The 21286-nt window shown below is 43.3% G+C and overlaps 1 protein-coding gene across 1 annotated transcript in view; it reads right to left on the reverse strand.

Moving 5' to 3' along the window:
* Positions 1–21286, reverse strand: part of RHBDL2 (rhomboid, veinlet-like 2 (Drosophila)) — a 56953-nt gene that overhangs the window by 30926 nt on the left and 4741 nt on the right. The window contains exons 2-3 of the mRNA XM_006886480.1: positions 18439–18587; positions 6835–6947 (exon numbers count right to left, since the gene is read on the reverse strand). Coding sequence (XP_006886542.1) covers positions 6835–6947; positions 18439–18587 — 262 coding nt within the window. The remainder of the gene's footprint in view (positions 1–6834; positions 6948–18438; positions 18588–21286) is intronic.

A 21286-nucleotide genomic window follows, 5' to 3' on the forward strand; every position in this document is an offset into this window, starting at 1 on the left:
GGTTGTTGGTGCATATATTTGAATGATAGTGGTATTCACTGGACTTCCTTGTATGCGTATAGATATTATCCTGTCACTGACAATATTGTACTTCAAGACAGATCTAGACCCCGCAGACCCATCCCATCTTCCCAGGTAATCGAAGACACAAAAACCCCGCGACATTCGTTCCGGCACGCAGCTCAGAGGAGGGGTTAGGCATCTGAGTAGCTGAAGTTAGGCAGCTTAGAGGACAGCCTCAGACCCCGCAGACCCATCCCACCTTCCCAGGTAATCGAAGATGCAAAAACCCTGCGACATTCTTCCAGCAGGCTGCTCAGAGGAGGGGTTAGGCATCTGACTAGCTGAAGTTGGGCGGCTTAGAGGACAGCCTCAGACCCCGCAGACCCATCCCACCTTCCCAGACAGAATGATTAGCATACAATAAAATATTGATGCACATGACAACATGGGTAAACCTCACAGTGCTGAATGAAAGAAGCCACACTCTTCTCCCAAAAAGTAAGTATACTGTGATTCTATTTATATACAATTCTAAGAAGCTCTGTTGGCCTAGAGGAAAGGAGTTACACTGGCAACCCAAAGGTGTGACATTTGAATCCACCAACTACTTCTCAGGAAAAATGTGGGCATTCTCCTCCCGCGTGATTAATTGTCTCTGAAATCCCCCTGTAGGGTCAGGTATGGGTCAGTTCCTACCTTACACAATAATACACCGTTCTAGAGAAAACAGACTTATCAGTGGTGGCTTGAAGGGTGGAGGAGGTAGAGGCAGAGTGGGGTGAGATGAAGGAATTAGAAAAAGGGCTGACTTGTGATGGATATGAGCATTATCTTGATTGTAGCTGATAGTTAAAGATAGATACGTGCCAACACTTCACAAGTTATATGTTTTAAATGTGTGCACTTTCTTTTCATTAATTGTTCACTAAACAAGCAGAATGGAGTCCTAGTGGAGCAGTGGTTAAGAGTGCATTTGCTTATTGGAAGGTCAATGGTTGGACCTCACCACCCTCTCTAGGGAAGAAAGATGTGGGTGTCCCTCTCAAGCAGTCCTCCTCTCCTGTATGATCTATGATCTATATCAACCGGGCAGCATTGGGTTTGGCTTAGGGATTTAAACATACAGAAGAGAAAATACAGATCTCAAAGTCTTTTCCAGAGATTTGATTAGGTAGGTCTGGGATATGAATAGGAATCCCAAACCTTAGTATGCACAAGAATTACTTCTGGATATTATTGAAGCCAGTTTCTGATTAGCACAATATAATGACTAGCATTCTGTATTTCAGCAAAATGTCAGATGACACCAAAGCTGCTGATGTGCAGACCACAATGTGAGCAGCAAGGAGGGAAATTAATTGGACTGAGAACATCTGTTAAACTAATAAACCTCTAATCAAACTGATTTACAGGTAGAGGAAAAACAAAAATATAAATTACCAGTAGCAGGAATGTGAAAAGTGGTAACATTACCTATCTACAGATATAAAAAAGGAAAATAATGGGAAATTGTAAATGAGCTGAAAAGAATGAAAAACATTTGTTCACATGAAGTCTTGTACACAAATGCTACCGAATCTGCGGGGGCCGGGAAGTAAGGGGTAGGCAAAGCAAGAAAGGCATTCGGGATAGATTTAGGAGGGTAATAAACAAAGCATTCTTGAATGTTTCAACTCTCTGGCCATTGCAAATATTTGAGGAAGGAAATAATATCTAATCTGTGTTTGATAAAGGTGACTCAAGCCACAGTGTGAGGGGTAGACAGGAATGGCAAAGAAATAGCTGCCTGGAGACTAGTGCAAAAATAGGCAGAGGATGTGAACAGGTTATTCACGTTCTCCCTTCTCTGTTGCTCTGAAACTAGGGCAGCACTGATTCCACAGGTTCAGTCACGCGGTGAGGAAAACAGGTGTAGATGCTGGAGCAAGGCAAGTCCTTGCCATTGCTAAAGGCTTTCCAGGGCAGGTAAACGGGCATGAGCAGAAACAGAAGAAAGTAGGAAGACAGGATCCAAAATAGTAGAAGAGATGTGGGGTGTCAGGCCGTCAACAAGCTTTGCTGATTCTGTTTCTTTAACATGATTCCTGACTGCTTCCTGCTCACCATCCCCACAGCCACTGAAGCTTATCAGATCTCAGCTCTCACCAAAAACCTCTGTTCTCTAAGGCTAGAAAAATTTCTTTTTAAATAAAAAAAAAATGAGCACCCATTGCAATACACATTTGCTTATTTATAAACATAGATGCATGTGATTATATATGTATAAGTATAAATATATTACATATATATAAAAGAAAACCCACTGCTATTAAGTCACTTTCAACTCAAAGACCCTCAATGGGTTTTTGCGGCAGTAAATCTTTTACAGGAGGAGGCCTCCTTTATTAAATACATACTACTAAGGAGCACTGGTTGTCTAGTAGCAAGAAGCTATGCTGCAATCCCAGAGGCACACAGTTCGAATCCATCAGGTGCTCCACTGGAGAAGGAAGGGAAATCTGTGCCAGTCAGATCTGATTCAGTGGTACACAGCATGAAAAAAGTGGAGGGAGGAAAATATATATACTCCCATACTTAGAGTAGAATACTGACTATTCCATAGACTGCCGAAAGAACAAAAAAATCTGTCTTGGAGAAAGTGCGGCCAAGGTGCTTCTTGGAAACAAGGATGGTGAAGCTTCATCTCTTATCTTGAACATGTTATTAGAAGAGACCAGACCTCAGAGAATGACATCATGCTTGGAAAGGTGGAAAGTCAGATAAAGAGAGGAAGATTCTCAGTAAGATGAATTGTCACAGTTACCATGACAATGGGTTCAAATATATCGGAGATGGGGAGGATGCTACAAGATATGGCATGGCTCGGATCTATTGTTCATTGGGTTGCAGTCAACTCAACAGCACATAACAATAAATAAGAATACTAATAGAGAGCCCTGATGGCCTAGTGATAAGGAGTTACACTACCAACCAGGAGCATCAATAGCACAGAGGAGTGGAAAAGAAATGGAATGACACAGGTGGTGAGAGGCCTGAGCCATCAAACCAGAGTTGGCTGGGGACAGGGGATGAGAGATGCTGGAGGTGCAAAGAGAGGAAATTTATCTGGGTGCTGGTAGGGCAGGGTGAGGATGGGAATACAACATGTGCTGATGGGGTGGGGTCCAGGGATCAACACCTGACCTGTTACTGAATACTCTCATCAGTTCTTTTGGGTAAAATGCTTGTCTGTCAAATATGCTTCAAAGCTGAGCACCCAAATTAAAGACAGACTGGGGAAAAGGATTGGCCATCCACTTCTGAAATAACAGGCCTTTCAAAACCCGATGTACAACAAAGCACCCTTAGATTAGACTAGCAGATATGGCAACAGAGACTGAGACTTCATATTAGGAATCACTGATGAGGAGGAACCCTTGCGAACAGATACTAGTGATTGAAACATGGAATATAAGAAGTATGAAGGAAAATTGGAACTTATTAAGGACAAAATGAAACACGTAAGTATTGACATACTATTGAAATGAAATGGATTGGCATGGAATATTCTGAATCAGAAAATCATCCAATCTACTATGCTGGAAATGAAAAGATGAGGAAAAAAATAGAGTCACATTCATAGTTAAAAAACCTGTTTCTAAGGGGAGCACTGGTGGCCTAGTGGCAAGAAGCTGCACTGCAATCCCAGAGGCGCACGCTTCGAATCCAGCAGATGCTCTGCCGGGGAAGGAGGGACAATCCCCTCCTGTACCAGTCAGATCTGATTTGATGGTACAGACAAATAATAAAATAAAAATTTAAAAAAAAACAACAACACCTGTTTCTAGATCCATCTTGAAATACAATGTTGTGAATGGCAGGATAAAATCTATACACACTATCATTCAAATTTATGCACCAGTAACCAGGGCCAAAGAAGAAATAGATGACTTCTACCAAATGTTGCTATCAGAATATTATTAATAATGGGTGACTGGGTACAAAAGTTGGGAACAAGGAAGAAGGATTAGTACTTGGGAAACATGGACTTGGTAGCAGAAAGGAGGCTAGAGACAGAATAATATCATTCTGTACAGTCAATGATTTATTCATTGCAAATACGTTTCATAAGAAACACATATGGCAATTATTTATAATGACCTTACCTGAAGGCCTACACAGGAATCACATTGATTACATCTATGGGGAAAATTGTTGAAGAAGCTCAATATTAGCTGTGAAAACTAGGCCAGGTGCTGATTGTGAATCAGATCATAAACTATTCATATGCAAAGGAAATCAAATCCACAAGAACCAAAGTTTAACCTTAAGTCTATCCTTCCTTAATTTAAAGACGATCTCAGGAACAGGTTTGAAGTCTTGAGTACTAATGAGCAAAGACCAAAAGAGCTGTGGGAGTATATCAAGAATATCATCCATGAAGAATGCAAAAGGTCATTACAAAGATGGAGGAAGAAGAAAAGACTAAGATGGATGTGAGAAGAGACTCTGAATGTTGCCGTAGCATGCTGAGAAGCCAATACAAAGGGAAAAAATCAAGACATTAAGGAGCTGAACAAAAGATCTCAAAGGGCACAGGAAGACAAAGCAAAGTATTATAATGAAATATGCAAAGAGTTGCAGTTGGAAAATCAAAAGGGATGAACTCACTCAGCATTTCTTAAGCTGAAGAAATTGAAGAACACATTCAAGCCTTGAGTTACAATGTTTAAGGATGCTGAGGGAAGAATGTTGAATGATCCAGGAAACATCTAAAGATGGAAGAAGTACACAGAGTCACTGTACCAAAAAGAATTGGCTGACAGAAGAATTTGACAAAACAGTATATGCTCAAGAGCCAATGGTGATGAAGAAGGAAAGTTCAAGCTGCTTTCAAGAAATTGGCAAAAATAAGGACCTAGGAATTGACAGCATACCAACTGGTGTATTTCAACAAACAGATGCAGCCCTCGATGCTTTCATCAGGTTGTGCCAAGAAATCTGGAGAACAACCACCTGGCCCACTGACAGAGATCCATTTTTATTCCCATTCCAAAAAAGAGATGATCAGACAGAGTGTGGAAGTTATCAAGCAATATCATGAATATCACGTGGAAGCCAGGCTCTGTTGAAAACTATCCAAAAATGACTAGAAAAGTACATTAACAGAGAACTATCAGATATACAGTCTTGAGTTTAGAAGAGACTGTAGCACTAGGGACATTATAGCCAATCCAAAAAGGCTACATATTGTATGATTCTATTTATATACTATTTTGAAATTACAAAATTACAGAAATTCAGAGCATTGCCATATTAGTAGCTGCCAGTGGTTAAGGAGAAGGTGAGGCTTTAAAAGGACTCATGAGGGAAACTTGTGGTTCTGGAAATTATCTTGGCTGTGCCAAGGCTGAGATCCTGATGGTGATATTATACTCCAGGCTTAGGGAGCCCTGGTGGTGTAGTGTGTGTAGTGAGTTGCACTGCTAATGCAAAAGCTAAGCCAGCCTGGCAGTTCTAATCCACCTCCTTCGCTATGGGAGAGACATGGGCAATCTCCTCCCACACAGTTTACAGCCTTGGAAACCTGCCAGAGGGTCAGCTATGAGTTGGTCCCAACTTGACAGCAATGAGTTTTGAGTTTGGCTATAGCTTTGTAAGAAGTTACCATTGGGAGTAAGTGGGTAAAGTGGATGCAGGCTTTCTAGGAAGTATTATAACTCCATGTGTGACTTAGAATGATCTAAAAAAATGTTTCTTTAAACAGAATATTTACTTAACCCAGTTCTAATACCTGCACACACATATACATAAGCAGAAGTTCTAGTATATTTGTCCCACACCACGGTGATTTAGGTACACTCAGCTTTAAAGATCACAGTCATAAATAACACTGCTTCTGACACAGGGACTGTAACAATGAGCTCAGGTGTGTCCGAGATGGTAAGAATGGCACAGGATAAGGCAAGGCTCAGAGCCATCGTTCATAGGGTCACTAAGAGTCATGGTCAACTCGACAGCACATTACAACAACAACAAACCTTCTTGGTCTTTGAGTCCTATCTCTACACTTCCATCCACCCTACAATGTTTCTCTGCATTTCTAAGTTATCTTTCTTAAGTTCAAATTTTACCATATTACTTCCCAAGATCTCAAAGCAACCCTACACAACAAAGCTGAACTGTCTTGCTGCTCTTGTTGTTGTTGTTAGGTGCAGTTGAGTTGACTACAACTCATAACTGCCTCATATTGTTTCCAAAACTGTAATCTTCACAGAAGCAGATTGCCACATCTTTCTCCTGTGGAGATACTGAGAGGTCAAAACGCTTGCACCTTCAGGGCTCTTTATTGGCCTGGAAATCTACCTTTAGTTTCTTGTCTAATATACACACCCTTACATCAAACTTCTGGCAGTTCCCAATTATATAAAACCCCATGTGACTGTAAGATATTCAAGGACAGACACCAACGACTTTTTCTCTAATAACAAGGGTGCTGCCTAAATCCAGACTAAAAGCTCAGTCTAAATATTAGCTTGCCTTCTTCCAGGTCCAGAGGTTTCACTTCTGAAGGAGCTTTGGTGGCCTAGTGGGTAAGGAACTCACTTCTGAAGGAGCTTTGGTGGCCTAGTGGGTAAGGAGCTCTACTCCCAATCTAAAGACACACAGTTCAAGCCCACCAGCTGCTCCGCAGGAGAAAGATGGGCAATTTCCTGTGATTTACTGTCTCTGAAAACCTACTGGAGAATTAGCTATGAGTTGGTTCTGACTTGACAGTACAAAACAACAACATGAGAGCATGTGAATGAAATGAGCAGCAGTTTCCCTCCTGCATCCCCTTTGAACACTGACCTGCAAGCACTCCTGCCAGGTATACCAGCCCCACTCGATGGCCTTTGTGCACCATTTCCAAGGGGATACCCAAAACGAGCTGCATAATGAGATTTCCCACGATGTGTTGAACGCTGTAGAGGCAAGCACAGTTGTTAAATATTATAACTAACTCAAACAGTAAAATTGTGTATGGCCATTCAAAACATAAAGCGGATAAAAAGATTTCAGAAGCGTTCATTTCTTTTAGAAATTCTATTTTTATATAACTAACTTTTCATGCAAATGGTTCAATAAAGCTATTTGAAGGAATATAAATGTAAAATTAGGCAACTATGAGATACCATCTCACCCCAGTAAGAAGAGCAAAATTTAACCGAACAGCAAGCAACAAATGCTGGTGAGGTTGTGGAGAAACTGGGACCCTTATTCACTGTTGGTGGGAGTGTAAAATGGTGCAACCACTGTGGAAGGTGGTATGGCGCTTTCTCAAAAAGTTGCAAATAGAGATACCATTTGACCCAGCAATTCACTACTGGAAATATACCCCAAAGAGACCATAACTGACATCCAAGCAGATATATGCACACCCATGTTTATTGCAGCTTTGTTCACAATAGCAAGGAGTTAGAAACAACCTAAGTGCCCATCAACAAACGAATGGCTAGAGAAGCTGTGGTATATTCACACAATGGAATACTATGCTGCAGTGAAAAACAAGGAACTCATGCAATATTATTCAAAATGGGTGACCCTGGAGGACATTATGCTGACTGAAGTATCTCAGTCACAAAAGGACAAATACTGCATAGGGCCACTGTTGTAAAACAGGACTGACATCGGGGTTGGGAGCAGACTGAGAAAGATGGGTTCAATAATGTATACTGCATTGAAACAGATGAGGGAGAAAACTGTTTAAGAGGGGAAATTATTAGGTATCTTTGTCATGATAGGAGTCCAGAGCAAAGGCTGTATGAGAGGACCTGGGAGGAGGGATTGTAAAACACTGAAAGAATTTTTCTTTTACTTTTCCAAGAGGGTAGTGTACTAGGGGGAAGGGCTGGGAGGGGAGAAAAGTGCAACAATGAATGAATGGAAATCCAAAGTCTCTGTAAATTTTCATTGAAATTAATAAAAGATTTTTAAAAAGAAAAAATGTAAAATTAGGGGATTTTTTTATGACATTTTCTATCATGTCAGCCTCAGCATCTGTCTTGTTTCGGTTGACTGCTGTAGAGAAAATCCTGACTCACTACATTGTGTTCCAGTTTTCATGAGTTCTTAAAACAGCCTATTTTCTAATCTCTGGAGATTCTTCAATAAAAACATGGCAAGAGAAACTTCACTTTCACTTCACAAAAATGTTGACCTAGTAACACTAGCTAAAGTTAGCGTCTGCGATGCACTGAAATTTAGCATCGAGCATATTTCACCGCACATGGGTTTCATTACCATTTTTTAAAATGTAAAAATTCTATTTTAAAATGAAATTAATATTGCTTGTCAAATGCCAGAAGCACAGCTGCTGAATCTCTGAACAAAATTGGGAAAAAATTCCACATTTGAGAAACCTGTAGTTTAGTAACTATGTGACGCAATGTTTTACTTTTTTTTTAATACTTAATTTTTAATCAAATACTTTGTCACAGCCAGCCAGTTTGTGTGATGATGGAAATACAAACTCAAAAAAAAAAAAGGTTAAAAGTAGACCGCAGATAAAGTTTTCTAAATATATGATAATAACAAAGACGTTTAAAATAGCAGCCCAACACAAAGTTCCCTTACAAAGGTTTTAAAATCTTTAAACAAGGGTTATATTCACTTACTTAGATGTTTGAAATACAACTTTATTTTGGTTCCAATCAAAAAGGAATGGGAATGACAGTAACAAACAAGATTTTACCACAGAATACTGGGATGTAACTGTAGCAGTCTTGTATTTGAAAGTCAAGAAGAAAACGACTGCCTTCCAAAACAGCTAAAATATGCAGATCCAAAAAATGAAGGGTTTTTTGGTTTTGGTATATTTTTAATTTTAAATTTATTTTAATAAAAGTTTACAGAGACTTTGGATTTCCACTCATCCATTGTTGCACTTTTCTCCCTTCCCACCCGTCCCCCCGAAATGAAGGGTTTTTTTAACTGGCACACTCACTCCGAAGCCCATTCTTCTCCTTCCGCATCCCAATGTTCTGCTTAGCTAGATAATAAAGTGGCAGACATGCAGTACCACTGACATCAAAGGATAGTTCCCTAGAAAACTAGACTACTGACACTGGGTTCCAGCTTCATTCTCTTTCAGATCGTCATTCTCATCTGGGTGGGCAGCTGTCTTCACAACCTCTACATCATGCTCATATTGTGCTGCCAAAGCTGGGTCCATGACAACTTCTGGTGGGACAAGAGCGGGCATGGCAACAAACTCCTAATTAGAGTCTCTAGTTAGTTTTCTAGCAAGCCAAAGGAAAGGCTTTTCAAAGTTTTAATTACTTTTGGCAGATAGATCATAGTAATGAGGATTCTTCTTTCAGAGGAAAACGATGTATTGTGCCTTAACTCTCCTGTCCTTCATGTCCACTTTGTTGGCGATGTTTTCACATACTTGAACAGATCCCTATGACAGGCAATTTCTTGTAAGTAACTCTCGATGTTACATCAAACATGGATATAATAGCCATCCTTTAGTCCCCCAAATTTCTCCTGGCTACGTATATCCCACATGTTGAATTTAATCAGTCCTCTGTTGGTGTGGAACACAATGGGTTGAACCTCCAGATCCAAGGTGGCTACATACTTCTCAGATTCACCAGTCAGATGATGTTTCATGAACGTTGTTTTTCCAGTGCCACCATCACCCACCAGCATGAGTTTGGCCTGGACTTAGAGTTCCCCTTGGGTGGCCATAGTGATGGTTCTTCCAGAAGCATATCTGGGACCCATCTGACTTAATGTATTAATTTTTAAGAGATGTCAGACTAAACAAAAAAGCTCAAAAATGAAACAAGTAGTGCATAATTCACAAATTCCAACAACTTTTGTATTAGTTTGAGGTGTTTATACTGTTGTATTATAATTTACCCAACAAATACTCAACATATAATTGCAGGCTATCTGAAGACTATCCTTCAGAAATGATTACTTTTACAGTTAAGTGTGTACCCCGCCACAACTGTCAGAGTCCAGCCACCTTCAACGATATGAGGGGTTACGTGTAATTTAGCTCAGAATACTTCAGCAAATCTGACATTGAGAAGAATGGGAATCCCAGAGCACTTAATTGTGCTCATGCAGAACCTATAGCTGGCCCAAGAGACTGTTGTGTAAACTGAGCAGGGGAACACTGCGTGGTTTAAAATTGAGAAGGAAGTGTGTCAGGGCTGTGTTCTGTCTCCATACTGGTTCAATCTGTATGCTGAGCAAATTATCTGAGAACCTGGACTCTAGAAAGAGGAATATGGCATCAGGATTGGAGGGAGAATCACCAATAGCCTGCATTATGAAGATGACACAACCTTTCTTACTGAAAGCAAGGAAAACTTGAAGCACTTGTTGCAGAGGTTCAAGGAATGAAGCGTTCGGTATAGAGTGCATCTCAATGGCAAGAAACGAAAGATTATGCACACCCATGTTTATCGCATCTTTGTTCACAATAGCAAGGAATTGGAAACAACCTAGGTGCCTATCTACAAATGAATGGATAGAGAAGCTGTGGTATATTCACACAATGGAATAAAAATGGGTGACCCTGGAGGACATTATTCTGAGTGAAGTATCTCAGTCACAAAAGGACAAATACTGCATAGTGTCACTGTTGTAAAACAGGACTGACATCGGGGTTGGGGGGAGACTGACAAAGATGGGTTCAATAATGTATACAGCACTGAAACAGATGAGGAAAAAAACTGTTTAAAAGGGATATGTTATTAGGTAGTTTTGTCATGACAAGAGTCCAGAGCAAAGGCTGCATAGTGGAGTGGACCTGGGGGGTAGGGATTGTAAAACAATGAAACAATTTTTTTCTTTTACTTTTCCAAGAGGGTAGTGTACAAGGGGGGAGGGTTGGGCAGGGAGAAAAGTGCAACAATGAATGAATGGAAAGCCAAAGTCTCTGTAAACTTTCATTGAAATTAAGAATAATTAAAAAAAAAAAAGGAAAAAAGAAACTAAAGATTCTTATCACTGGACTGATAGGCAACATCATGGTGGATGGAGAGGAGATTGAAACTGTCGACAGCTTTATCTTGCTTGGATCCACAATTAACACCCTTGGTACCAGAAATCAGGAAATAAGGAGACATATTGCATAGGGAAAATCTGTAGTTAGGGACCTCTCCAAATTATTGAGGAATAATGATGTCAGTTTAAGGACTAAGGTGCATCTGATTGAGGCCATAGTCTTTCCAGTTGCTTACTCTACATGTAAGAGCTGGACAATGAATAAGGATGACAGAAAAAGAATTGATGCCTTTGAGCTGTGGTGTTGGAGAAGAGCACTGAGCATCCCGCGGATGGCCAACAGAACAAACAGATACATTTTGGAGAGGGTGCAGCTGGAGTATTCTCTAGAGACAGGAATGTTAAGGCTTTGCCTCACATACTTTGTGCATGTTGCTAGGAGGTTCTGTTCCTTGGAAAAGGACACAATGCTGGGAAGGGAGGTGGATCTGCTAAGGAGAAGAAGACCCTCAACCGGGTGGATTGACACAGTGATTGCTGTATTGGGGTTTTGTGTGTCAGGAAGCATGAGGATGGCACAAGATAAAACGGGGTTTATATCTTTTTTTTTATTTTTTTTATTATTATTTTGTGTGTCTGTGTACCGTCAAATCAGATCTGACTGGTACAGGAGGAGATTGTCCCTCCTTTCCCGGCAGAGCATCTAGTGGATTCAAACTGTGCGCCTCTGGTATTGCAGTGCAGCTTCTTGCCACTAGGCCACCAGAGCTCCCCTTATATCTTTTGTTCACAGGGTTGCTGAGTTTTGTACTCAGCAGCAACAACAGACATAATAGAGATTTGAGATATCTTCTGAATTTGAATCAAAAAATAAAAGGAAACCATTCTCTTCTCTGGAAAGGACAAGATCTTTGATATCTAGTGCTGCTATAATAGAAATACCACAAGGGGGTGGCTTTAAGAACAGAAATTTTCAGAGGCTAAAAGTCCAAATTGTGAGTGCTGACTTCAGGGGAATCTTTCTCTCCTTGTGGTCTCTGGAGGAAGGTCCTCTCCTGAGCTTATGTGACTCGGCATCCTTTTTCTCCATCTCTCACTTGCTTGTTCAGTCTCTTTCAAATCTTAAAATAGACTTACCACACACCCTATAGTAATTTGGCTTATTAATACAGCAGACTATCTATTCCCAGGAAGCTCTGGTGGCCTAGTTTGTTGGGCATTGCACTAGCAACCCAAAGACAGCGCCTCTCTGCCCTGTACAACTTACAGGCTCCAAAACCCTGGCACAGGATTAGCTCTGAGCGAGACCTTTCAGACTCGATGGCAGTGAGTGAGTGATCTGTTCCCAAATGGGATTATAACAACAGACTTAGGGGCTAGGATTTACAGCACATGTTTGATGCTGGGACAATGCAAGAGCATGAACATGCGTGTTCATACACACCCACACACACCCACACACACACACAAATCACCCTGTCTTGAAATCCTGTGTACCCTTTCTGTTGCTTAGCAGACGTTTGGAGGAGCACAATGTCAGAATTCTTTCATAGACCTAAAAACAAATACTAATTTTTCCATCCAAATCTTACATCCCCATTAAGATCAACTTTAGATCCACATTATCTCTGAAGCCATCTGCACTTTGATAATTCCCTCTTTCTTCTTATATGGTTTTTTGTTTTGTTTTGTTTTATGTCTTAAAGTTGATTCTGACTCACGGAAATCTTACAGGACAAAGTAGAACTGCCCTCTGGGTTTGCTAGGTTGTAGTATTTTATAAGTAGGAGTTCTGGTGGTACAATGGTTAAATGCTAACTCATCCCACTCTGCAGGAGAAAGATGTGAACATCTGCTTCTGTAAACATTACAGCCTTATAAACCCTGTAAGACATTTCTATTCTCCTTATAGGGTCACTATGTGTCAGAACTGACTTGATAGTAATGGGTTTTCAAATCTTTAATGGAACAGATGGCCAGATCTCTTTTCCTGCGGAATTCCTGGTAAATTCAATAGCCAAGCACTTAACCAGTGTGCCACTAGGGTTCTCTTTTTATAACTAAGCTAATCCAATATCTGGCTTGACCTAGGATTTTTTTTAATTTTTTAAAATTATTTTTACGTGTACCGTCAAATCAGATCTGACTAGTACAGGAGGAGATTGCTCCCTCCTTCTCCAGCAGAGCATCTGGTGGATTTGAACCATGTACCTCTGGGATTTGGCCTAGGATTTAAGGCAGCAGAGGGCTTCGAGCCCGGAATGGGGAAGAGGGGAGAGATGGCGGCCATGTTCTTCCAGGTTTGCTTCGCCCAGGGTTGCTATGGCCCGGTTGCCAGAGAGAGCATGGTGCCATTTGTGCGGGTGTTGGGGCAGTTTTCAGATGCAAAGGACTACTCTGCCTCCCGGAGCCAGGCAAGCCAGGCTTGGCCTAGGGTTTAAGGCAGCAGAGGACTTCAAGCCCAAAAGGGCCCGAGGGCCGCAGTCTTTCACTGTTTTTGTTCAGACATTCCTCTAGGTCATAGAGCCCTGGTGTACAAGTTTCCATACCACGGTCACTTGTGGTTGCTGTGAGGCTGAACACTGTGACACTGATGTGTCAAATGCGTTAATGGTTGGCTACCCAATGCGAACAGAGAGTGGGGTGGAGCTCCCTGATTAAAACAAGCTTGGAAGGAGGAGTGGCATCCACTTCCATAATAGCTTGCCTCCGGAAACCCTATGAACCTGGAGAGAGGATGAGAGGCACCCAAGCGTCGAGGACTCTCCTTCATAGGGTTGCTATGAGTTGCCTGCAACTCACTCAACGGCACTTAACAACAACAATCCAATATCCACTTTGTTTCCACCTTTCTATAATAAGACTGAAGGAACGAAAGTCCACTTACCCAATCTCTCTTCTAGCTATCATGTGGTTCTGACCAATGACATAAAAGTAAAAGCATTCCTTAGAGAATTTAAGGAAAGTTTTTGTGTGATAGAAGGGCCTGGTGTACTAGTAGCTGGTGCCACATCCTCATCCTTCTTGCCTAAAAGATACTTACACTTGTAACCATGAGACAAAGACTAAGTAAGGTCTGAGAGATGACTGCTCAGTACAGAGCCTGGCTTTATTAAACTACCAACCAACTCTGCAGTTATTATTTGGGGGAAATGAACTTCTATTTGTTTAAGCCACTGATAGTTTGGGTTTGGTTTTTTTTCCTGCTTTGTTCTTTGTACCTACAAGAATTCCTAATTTTATGCAACTTCATATGGGAAATATCCTACACAGACAGCTTCTTGAAAGCACAGTGAAAATGGTAACTGCTCTTGTTTCACAAGAACCTTAGGAGTTAGAACTATATTATCCTAATGCAGGAGTGGCATCTACTTCCTCAATAACCTGCCTCCAGAAACTTTATGAACTTTGATAACGTGTCTATAGTTGTAGAGGGGCTTCAGGCCTTTTGTTCATAGGGTTACAATAAGTCACGCTCAACTTGAAGGCAATCAACAACAATAATATTTTTAAGATGATGACCAAAAAAAAGGGTGATCCAACTGTGTGGAAACTATCAAACAATATCCCTAATATCACACATATGTAAAATCCTGCTGAAGATTATAAAAAAAACAAAAACAAACAAACCCCAAACAACTGGAACAGTACGTTAACAGAGAACTACCAGAAATACAAGCTGGGTTTAGAAGAGGCCATGGCACTAGAGACATTATTGCCAATGTCAGATGGATCTTGGCAGAAAGCAAAGAGTCCCAGAGGAATGGCTACCTATTCTTCATTTACTATGCTAAGGCATTTGACTGTGTGGATCACAACAAATTATGGCCATCCTTGAGAAGAATGGGAATCCCAGAACACTTGATTGTGCTTATATGAAACTTATACTTAGACCAGGAGGAAGTTGTCAGAACAAAGCAAGGAAATACTACATGGTTCAAAATTAGGAGTGTGTCAAGTATGTGTCCTGTCTGTCTCCTACCTTTCCAATCTATATGTGGAACAGATAATTCAAGAAGAAGTATGTCATCAGGATTGAAGAAAGACTCATCAATAACCTGCATTATGCAAATGATACAACCTTGTGTGCCAAAACTGAGGAGGACCTGAAGCATTTACTGAAGAAGGTCAAGGACTATAGTCTTCAGTATGGACTGAAGCTGAAAATCAAGAAGACAAAGACTGTCACCACTGGGCCAATGGTGTCACCATTGATACCAATAGTATCTCCTGATAGATGGAGAAGAGATTGAGGTTGTTAACAATTTCAGTTTGCTCAGCTCCACAATCAACACTTTTGGCATCAACAGTCAGGTAATCAAGAGATTAATTGCATTGGGGAAATCTGCTGTCAGGGACCATTCCAGAGTGCTGGGGAGCAAGGATGTCAGTCTGGAGACTGAGGTGCACCTGATCCAGGACATGGTCTTCACAATTACATGTTATGCATCAGAGAGCTGGACAGTGACTAAGGATGACAGAAGAATTTTCTTTGTATTGTGAGTGACCTCTCAAGAGTACTGAAGAGCAACGATGTCAGGCTGGAGACTAAGGTGCGCCTGATCCGGGCTATAATCTTCGCAATTATGTGCTATGCATCAGAGAGTTGGATGGTGAATAGGGTTCATAGAAAGAGAATTGATGCCTTTGAGCTGTGGTGCTGGAGAAGAGTGTTGAATATACCATGGACTGCTAGGAGAACAAACAGGTTTGTCCTGGAGAGGGTGAAGCCAGAATGCTCCTTGGAGTCAAGGATTCTGAAGCTTCGTCTGACATACTTTGGGCATGTTGCAAGGAGGGACTGGTCCTTGGAGAGGGACATCATGTTTGGCAGAGTGGAGGGGTGGCGAAGGAGAGGCAGACCTTGATGAGATGGATCGATTCTGTGAGTGGAGTGGTGGGAATGAGTGTGTTTGAGATGGCTAGGTTGGCACAGGATAGAACAGCATTTAGGACTCTTGTACACAGGGTCGCTATGAGTCACAAGCGACTCGATGGCACATAACAACAACAACAACAACATCGTGGTTCTGGAGAAGAGGAGAACGAATAGATCTCTCTTGGAGAGGGTGAAACCAAATTTCTCCATAGAGGCAAGGATTTTGAAGCTCCATCTCACATACTTTGGGCACATGGCCAGAAGAACCAGTTGCTGGAGAAGGACATCATGCTTCAAAGAGTGGAAGGATAGGGCGAGAGAGGAAGGCACCCCCTCCCCCATGAGATGGAATAACTGGGGCAATGGGATTAAGTGTGTTGGAGTCAGTGAAACTGGCTCAGGGTTCAGAACTGTTGTACCTATTAGGATCAGTATGAGACACATAACAACAACAACATTTTAAAGATCATCAGGACTAGAGAAAGACTCATCAGTAAACCTTCTTATGCAGATGACACAATCTTATTTGTTTAAAGTAAAGACAGCTCGAAGCATTTACTGTAGAAGGTTGAAGACTGCAACCTTCAATGTGGATTGCATCTCAATGTCAAGAGAATAAGAATTCTCACCAATGGACTGATAGATAATGCCATGATAGATGGAGAAAACACTGAAACTGTCAATAAGTTCATCTTTCTTGAATCCACGATCAGTACACTTGGTACCAGAACTCAGGTGCTCAGGAGATGTATTACACTGGGAAAGTCTGTAGTCAGGAACCTCTTCAAATTATTGAGGAGCGTTGATGTCAGTTTGAGAATAAAGGTGTGTCTGATTCAGGCCATGGCCTTTTTAGTCACTTGCTGTGCATCTGAGAATTGGATAATGAATAAAGATGATGGAAGAATTGATGTCTTTGAGCTGTGGTTTTGGAGAAGAGTATTGAACATGTTGTGGGCTGCCAAAAGAACAAGCCGATATGTTTGCAGAATGTACAGCCAGAGTGATCCTGAAAGGCGAGGATGTAAAGCTTCGTCTCACATACTTTGAGCGTGTCACTAGTAGAGGCCATTCCTTGGAGAGGAACGTCATGCTCGGAAAGGTAGAGGGTCAGCAAAAGAAAAGACCCTCAACCAGGTGGAATGACATAGTGATTGTTTCAATGGGCTCAGTGTGTCAAAGACTGTGAGAACGGCACAGGATAGGACAGGGTTCTGTTGTACATGGGGTTGCTGTGAGTTGTACTTGATTCAAGGCAACTAATAACCACAACATTTTAAAGATGAGAAACTGAGACACAGAGATCAAGAAATTACTGTCAACTATAATGACTTGTTGCCTTATATTTCTATTTAGCAAGTCTCTCCCCTTAAAATTTTAAAGTCTTTGAGTGCAGGAACCATAGTTATTCAGAACAGACTATTAAATGGAAAATAATTGTGGAAGTGTCTATGGAAACTGAATGTTCTTACTGTTTCTGTTTCTGACCTATCTGACCTGTGATGTAGCCTGTGCTATCCACCTATCTTACCACTGGTCAAAGTGTTACCCAGGTGTAGGGCAGGGTGGATACCCTGGAGGAAGTTGCCTTCACCTGAACCACAAAGAGAAGTGAGGCCAGAAGCCAGCTCCTCACTGTCTGCAGGGAGCGAGGGGATCACGACTTTGAGTTAAGTCTTGGAAGGCAACTAACATTTAAGAAACTGAAGGTAAATGAAAAGTCAGGCCCCACATCTCCTATTATCTATAATGTAGCAGGTGAGTAAACAGTAGTACACATTCACTAAAATGTTCACATAATATTTTTTAAAAAAGATTGTGACTGGAGAACTAGTGATTAGGTTCTACAATCCCATTACCTATATTAAAAACAGCTGCTGAGGACACAATGTATTCCGAGAAGAACTGTACTTTCCAGTGTTTTCAATCGATGATTTTTAGAAGTAGATTGTCAGTCCTTTCTTCTGGGTGCTTCTGGGTAGAATTAACTGCCAACTTTTCCATTAGCAGCCAAGTATGCCAATGTTTTTACTACACAGATACTAGTAGGGAACATTCAACAACATTGAAAAACTAGGAAAACATAGATTTGGCTTGGTCTTTTATCATTTGTGTTCCAATGTAAATACCAACAGCAGACAGTGATAACGTAATATAAAGTACCACAGACTCGGGAGCTCTGGTGGCCTAGTGAGCTGCACTGCAATCCTAGAGGTACGCAGTTTGAACCCACCAGATTCTCTGCTGGAGAAAGAGGGGCAATCTCCTCCTGTACCAATCAGATCCGATTTGATGGTACACAGATACGTAATTTTAAAAAAAAAAGTTCCACAGACTCAGAGTAAGTCAGAGGAGTTCAAGTCTTAGTTCTACAATTCAGATGTGTGACTTGGGCCAGTTCCCTAAGTCTAAGACATACAATGGCAGAAACGATAACTGCTTCTTAGGGTTGCCATGAATTTCAAGTAAGACTATAGATAAGACAATGCTTTCTCAATGACAAAGCACTGGACAAGAGTTAAAGATTATATAATGACTTTTCATTCCTTCTGACATTAGTGGCTCCTTACCCAGCATGTACCAGCATGTAGGAGATAAACCTCCAGGCTTCTTGCCTCTTGGTAGGGCTGTAGATGTAGGGACTCTCCAAGATGCCTGTATCCAAGGTGATCCACTGTTTCTGAGGCTTCCACACGGCATAGTAAATGAACACTGCCAGCTGATGGAGAGAAGCAGATGTAAATGTCAACCCTCCTTCTCCAGAAAGTGAAACAAAACAAAAAACCAAATCCATTGCCCATTGCTGCCCAGTCGATTCCACCCCTTAGCTGCCCTGTGTGTTTGTGTGTGTACAGCGTAGAACTGGACTCAGGATGGTGTTCTTAGTGGTGATCTTTACGGAAGCAGGCCCTTTGGCCCTTGACCCTTGGCCTCGCTGAGTAGATTCGAACCATCAACGTTTCAATTAGTAGGCAAGAGCAAACTGTTTGCCCCTCCCAGGCACTGGCCTAAACAAGCCCATGGACAGGAACTCTCAAGTGGGCCACTCTGTAGAAGATGATGGGAATTTACTCACCATCCCCCACTGATGTCACATCCTACTTCCCCTAATGCCTAGGAGCAGCTGGAGGCCAGAGTAGAAAGGAGACTCCCTTGTCTGAACCTTTTACCCCACTCTTCCACAATCTACCCCTAGTACTATGTTATCTATCTATCCTCCTTCATCTTAAATGCTCACTGTCCTCATCTTTCCACCCCACCCCTTGCTCTTTTCGTTTACATCCTAGTGTACCTACTTCCAAAAATACTAATAAGGAAAAAGAAAACTTCTAACTTTACAGTGGAGAGGCTTGTCAAACACAACACTAATCCAGTGAAGAAAGCTATCATCACCATGATGCCGTATAGTTTTGGAGTACATCTGCAATGTCATGAGAAGGACACTTCACCTCTGTGTTCTTCCCCCAAACTGCCACCTGTGAATAATCCTGAGAAAAAACACCAGACAACTCAGTTTGGGAGGCACCCAACAAGCTGCCTGGCCAGCAAGTCTCTCAGTGGTCAACATCATGAGAAACAAAGAGAAACTGACAGATCAGAGGATAGAAGGGCGATGTGACCACTAAATGCACCACCTAGCTGGATCCTGGACGGGAAAAGGAAATCAAGAGATCCAAGATGGTGGCGGAGGCAGAGACAGCGTGGTGAGCTGCGGGAGCAGCGAACCACTTAAAGCCGGGCCATTATAGCCTTCTACAGACTTTGGCTTATTGATAATTGAACACTTAAACAGTTGATGACAGGCCCTCGGTGAAAATTGAGGCTCAACAACAGGAATTCAAGGATTCCCAAAGAGAAATGGGTGAGTCTCCTGGCTCCCAACCCCCCCCCTCCTGCAGAGCCCGCGCTGCGCCGAACAGCTGCTACAGCTCCATGAGGCTTCCACAGCCTGAACAAATGGATTCCCTCACCCAGGATGGATGCTGGGCACCACCACACTGCTGCAAGATGGTCTTGGTCTGGAGAGAATTCTTGGAGCCAGGATGGCGGCTGTGGGGAAAGCAGGCGCCCGCCGGCCACCCGCACAAGAGGGGCTGCGCACCCGCCGAGCACCCGTGTGGCGGGGTGGGGAGGCTTGCCCCCAACAGCGACCCACACTGGAGGGGCTGCGCGCCTCCCACAGGCCTCCCACTCTAGGGGGCGGGGGCGCGCCCTGCTGGCCACCTGCATAGGAGGTGGGGGATGGGATGCATGCCCGCCATCTACAGGTTTGGGTTTCCTTGGACAGGCCAAAGATGATGATTACCTATGCAATGGATTGCTGAAAGTCACCGTGAGTCTGATGACCTTAACAGTGGCAGCATGCACAAGAGGACCGACATCCTAAATGCACCACATATTTTGTTCTGTTGAATGCTTCTGTCAAAAGATGGTTAGACCTAGGGGCGGGGGGGGGAGTCTGTTCACAATTCTCAGGTTCCCTTTATCATATATAAAGGGGAGGGCAGTGACAACTACTTCAAAATATAGTATGACCACTTATGGGGGGGGTAAAAGTGGCAGTGCTGGAATTGGAAACACTATCCCTGACCACAGAGTCCTTAGTCAGGCGAGGGGACCAGACTGGGGTAGGGGCAATTGGAGGGGGAGTATACCAGCCAGCTCCCAGGGGTGTTGCCCTGCTCGTGATGGGCTGCCCTCAGCCCTCGGCTTGGGGCAAGCCGTTGCAGCCCTCTGCTCGGGACGGGCTGCCCTTGGCCCTCTGCCCAGGGCGGGCTGCCCTCGGCCCCCAGCTCACTGCCCGGGGCGGGCTGTCCTCGGCCCCCGGCTTGGGGCGAGCCGTTGCGGCCCTCTGCCCGGGGTGGGCTGCCCTCGGCCCCTGGCTCGGGGCGAGCTGTCGTGGCCCTCTGCCCGGGGCAAGCCGTCGCGGCCCTCTGCCCGGGGCGTGCTGCCCTTGGCCCTCTGCCTGGGGCAGGCTGCCCATGGCCCTCTGCCCGGACCGGGCTGCCCTCGGCCCCCAGCTCGGGGCGAGCCGTCGCAGCCCTCTGCCCAGGGCGTACTGCCTTCAGCCCTCTGCCCGGGGCGGGCTGCCCTCCACCCCCGGCTCGGGGTGAGCCATTGCAGCCCTCTGCCCAGGATGTGCTGCCCTCGGCCCTCTGCCTGGGGCAGGCTGCCTGCGGCCCTCTGCACGGGGCGAGCTGCCCTTGGCCCCCGGCTCGGGGCGAGCCATCGCAGCCCTCTGCCCGGGGTGGGCTGCCCTCGGCCCCCGGCTTGGGGTGAGCCGTCGCGGCCCTCAGGGTGAGCTCCTCAGTCCCCAGATTATGCCATCTGAACCCTGGATGGGGAAGGAGAAGAAAAAAAAAGAGTGCCTAGGGTATCCAGAGAATGTTACCTAGGCCACCTTCTGCCACCCTCCCC

This window comes from Elephantulus edwardii, unplaced genomic scaffold (genome assembly GCF_000299155.1).
Source record: "Elephantulus edwardii isolate Elephantulus edwardi_28Jun2011 unplaced genomic scaffold, EleEdw1.0 scaffold00049, whole genome shotgun sequence".
Classification (NCBI taxonomy): domain Eukaryota; kingdom Metazoa; phylum Chordata; class Mammalia; order Macroscelidea; family Macroscelididae; genus Elephantulus; species Elephantulus edwardii.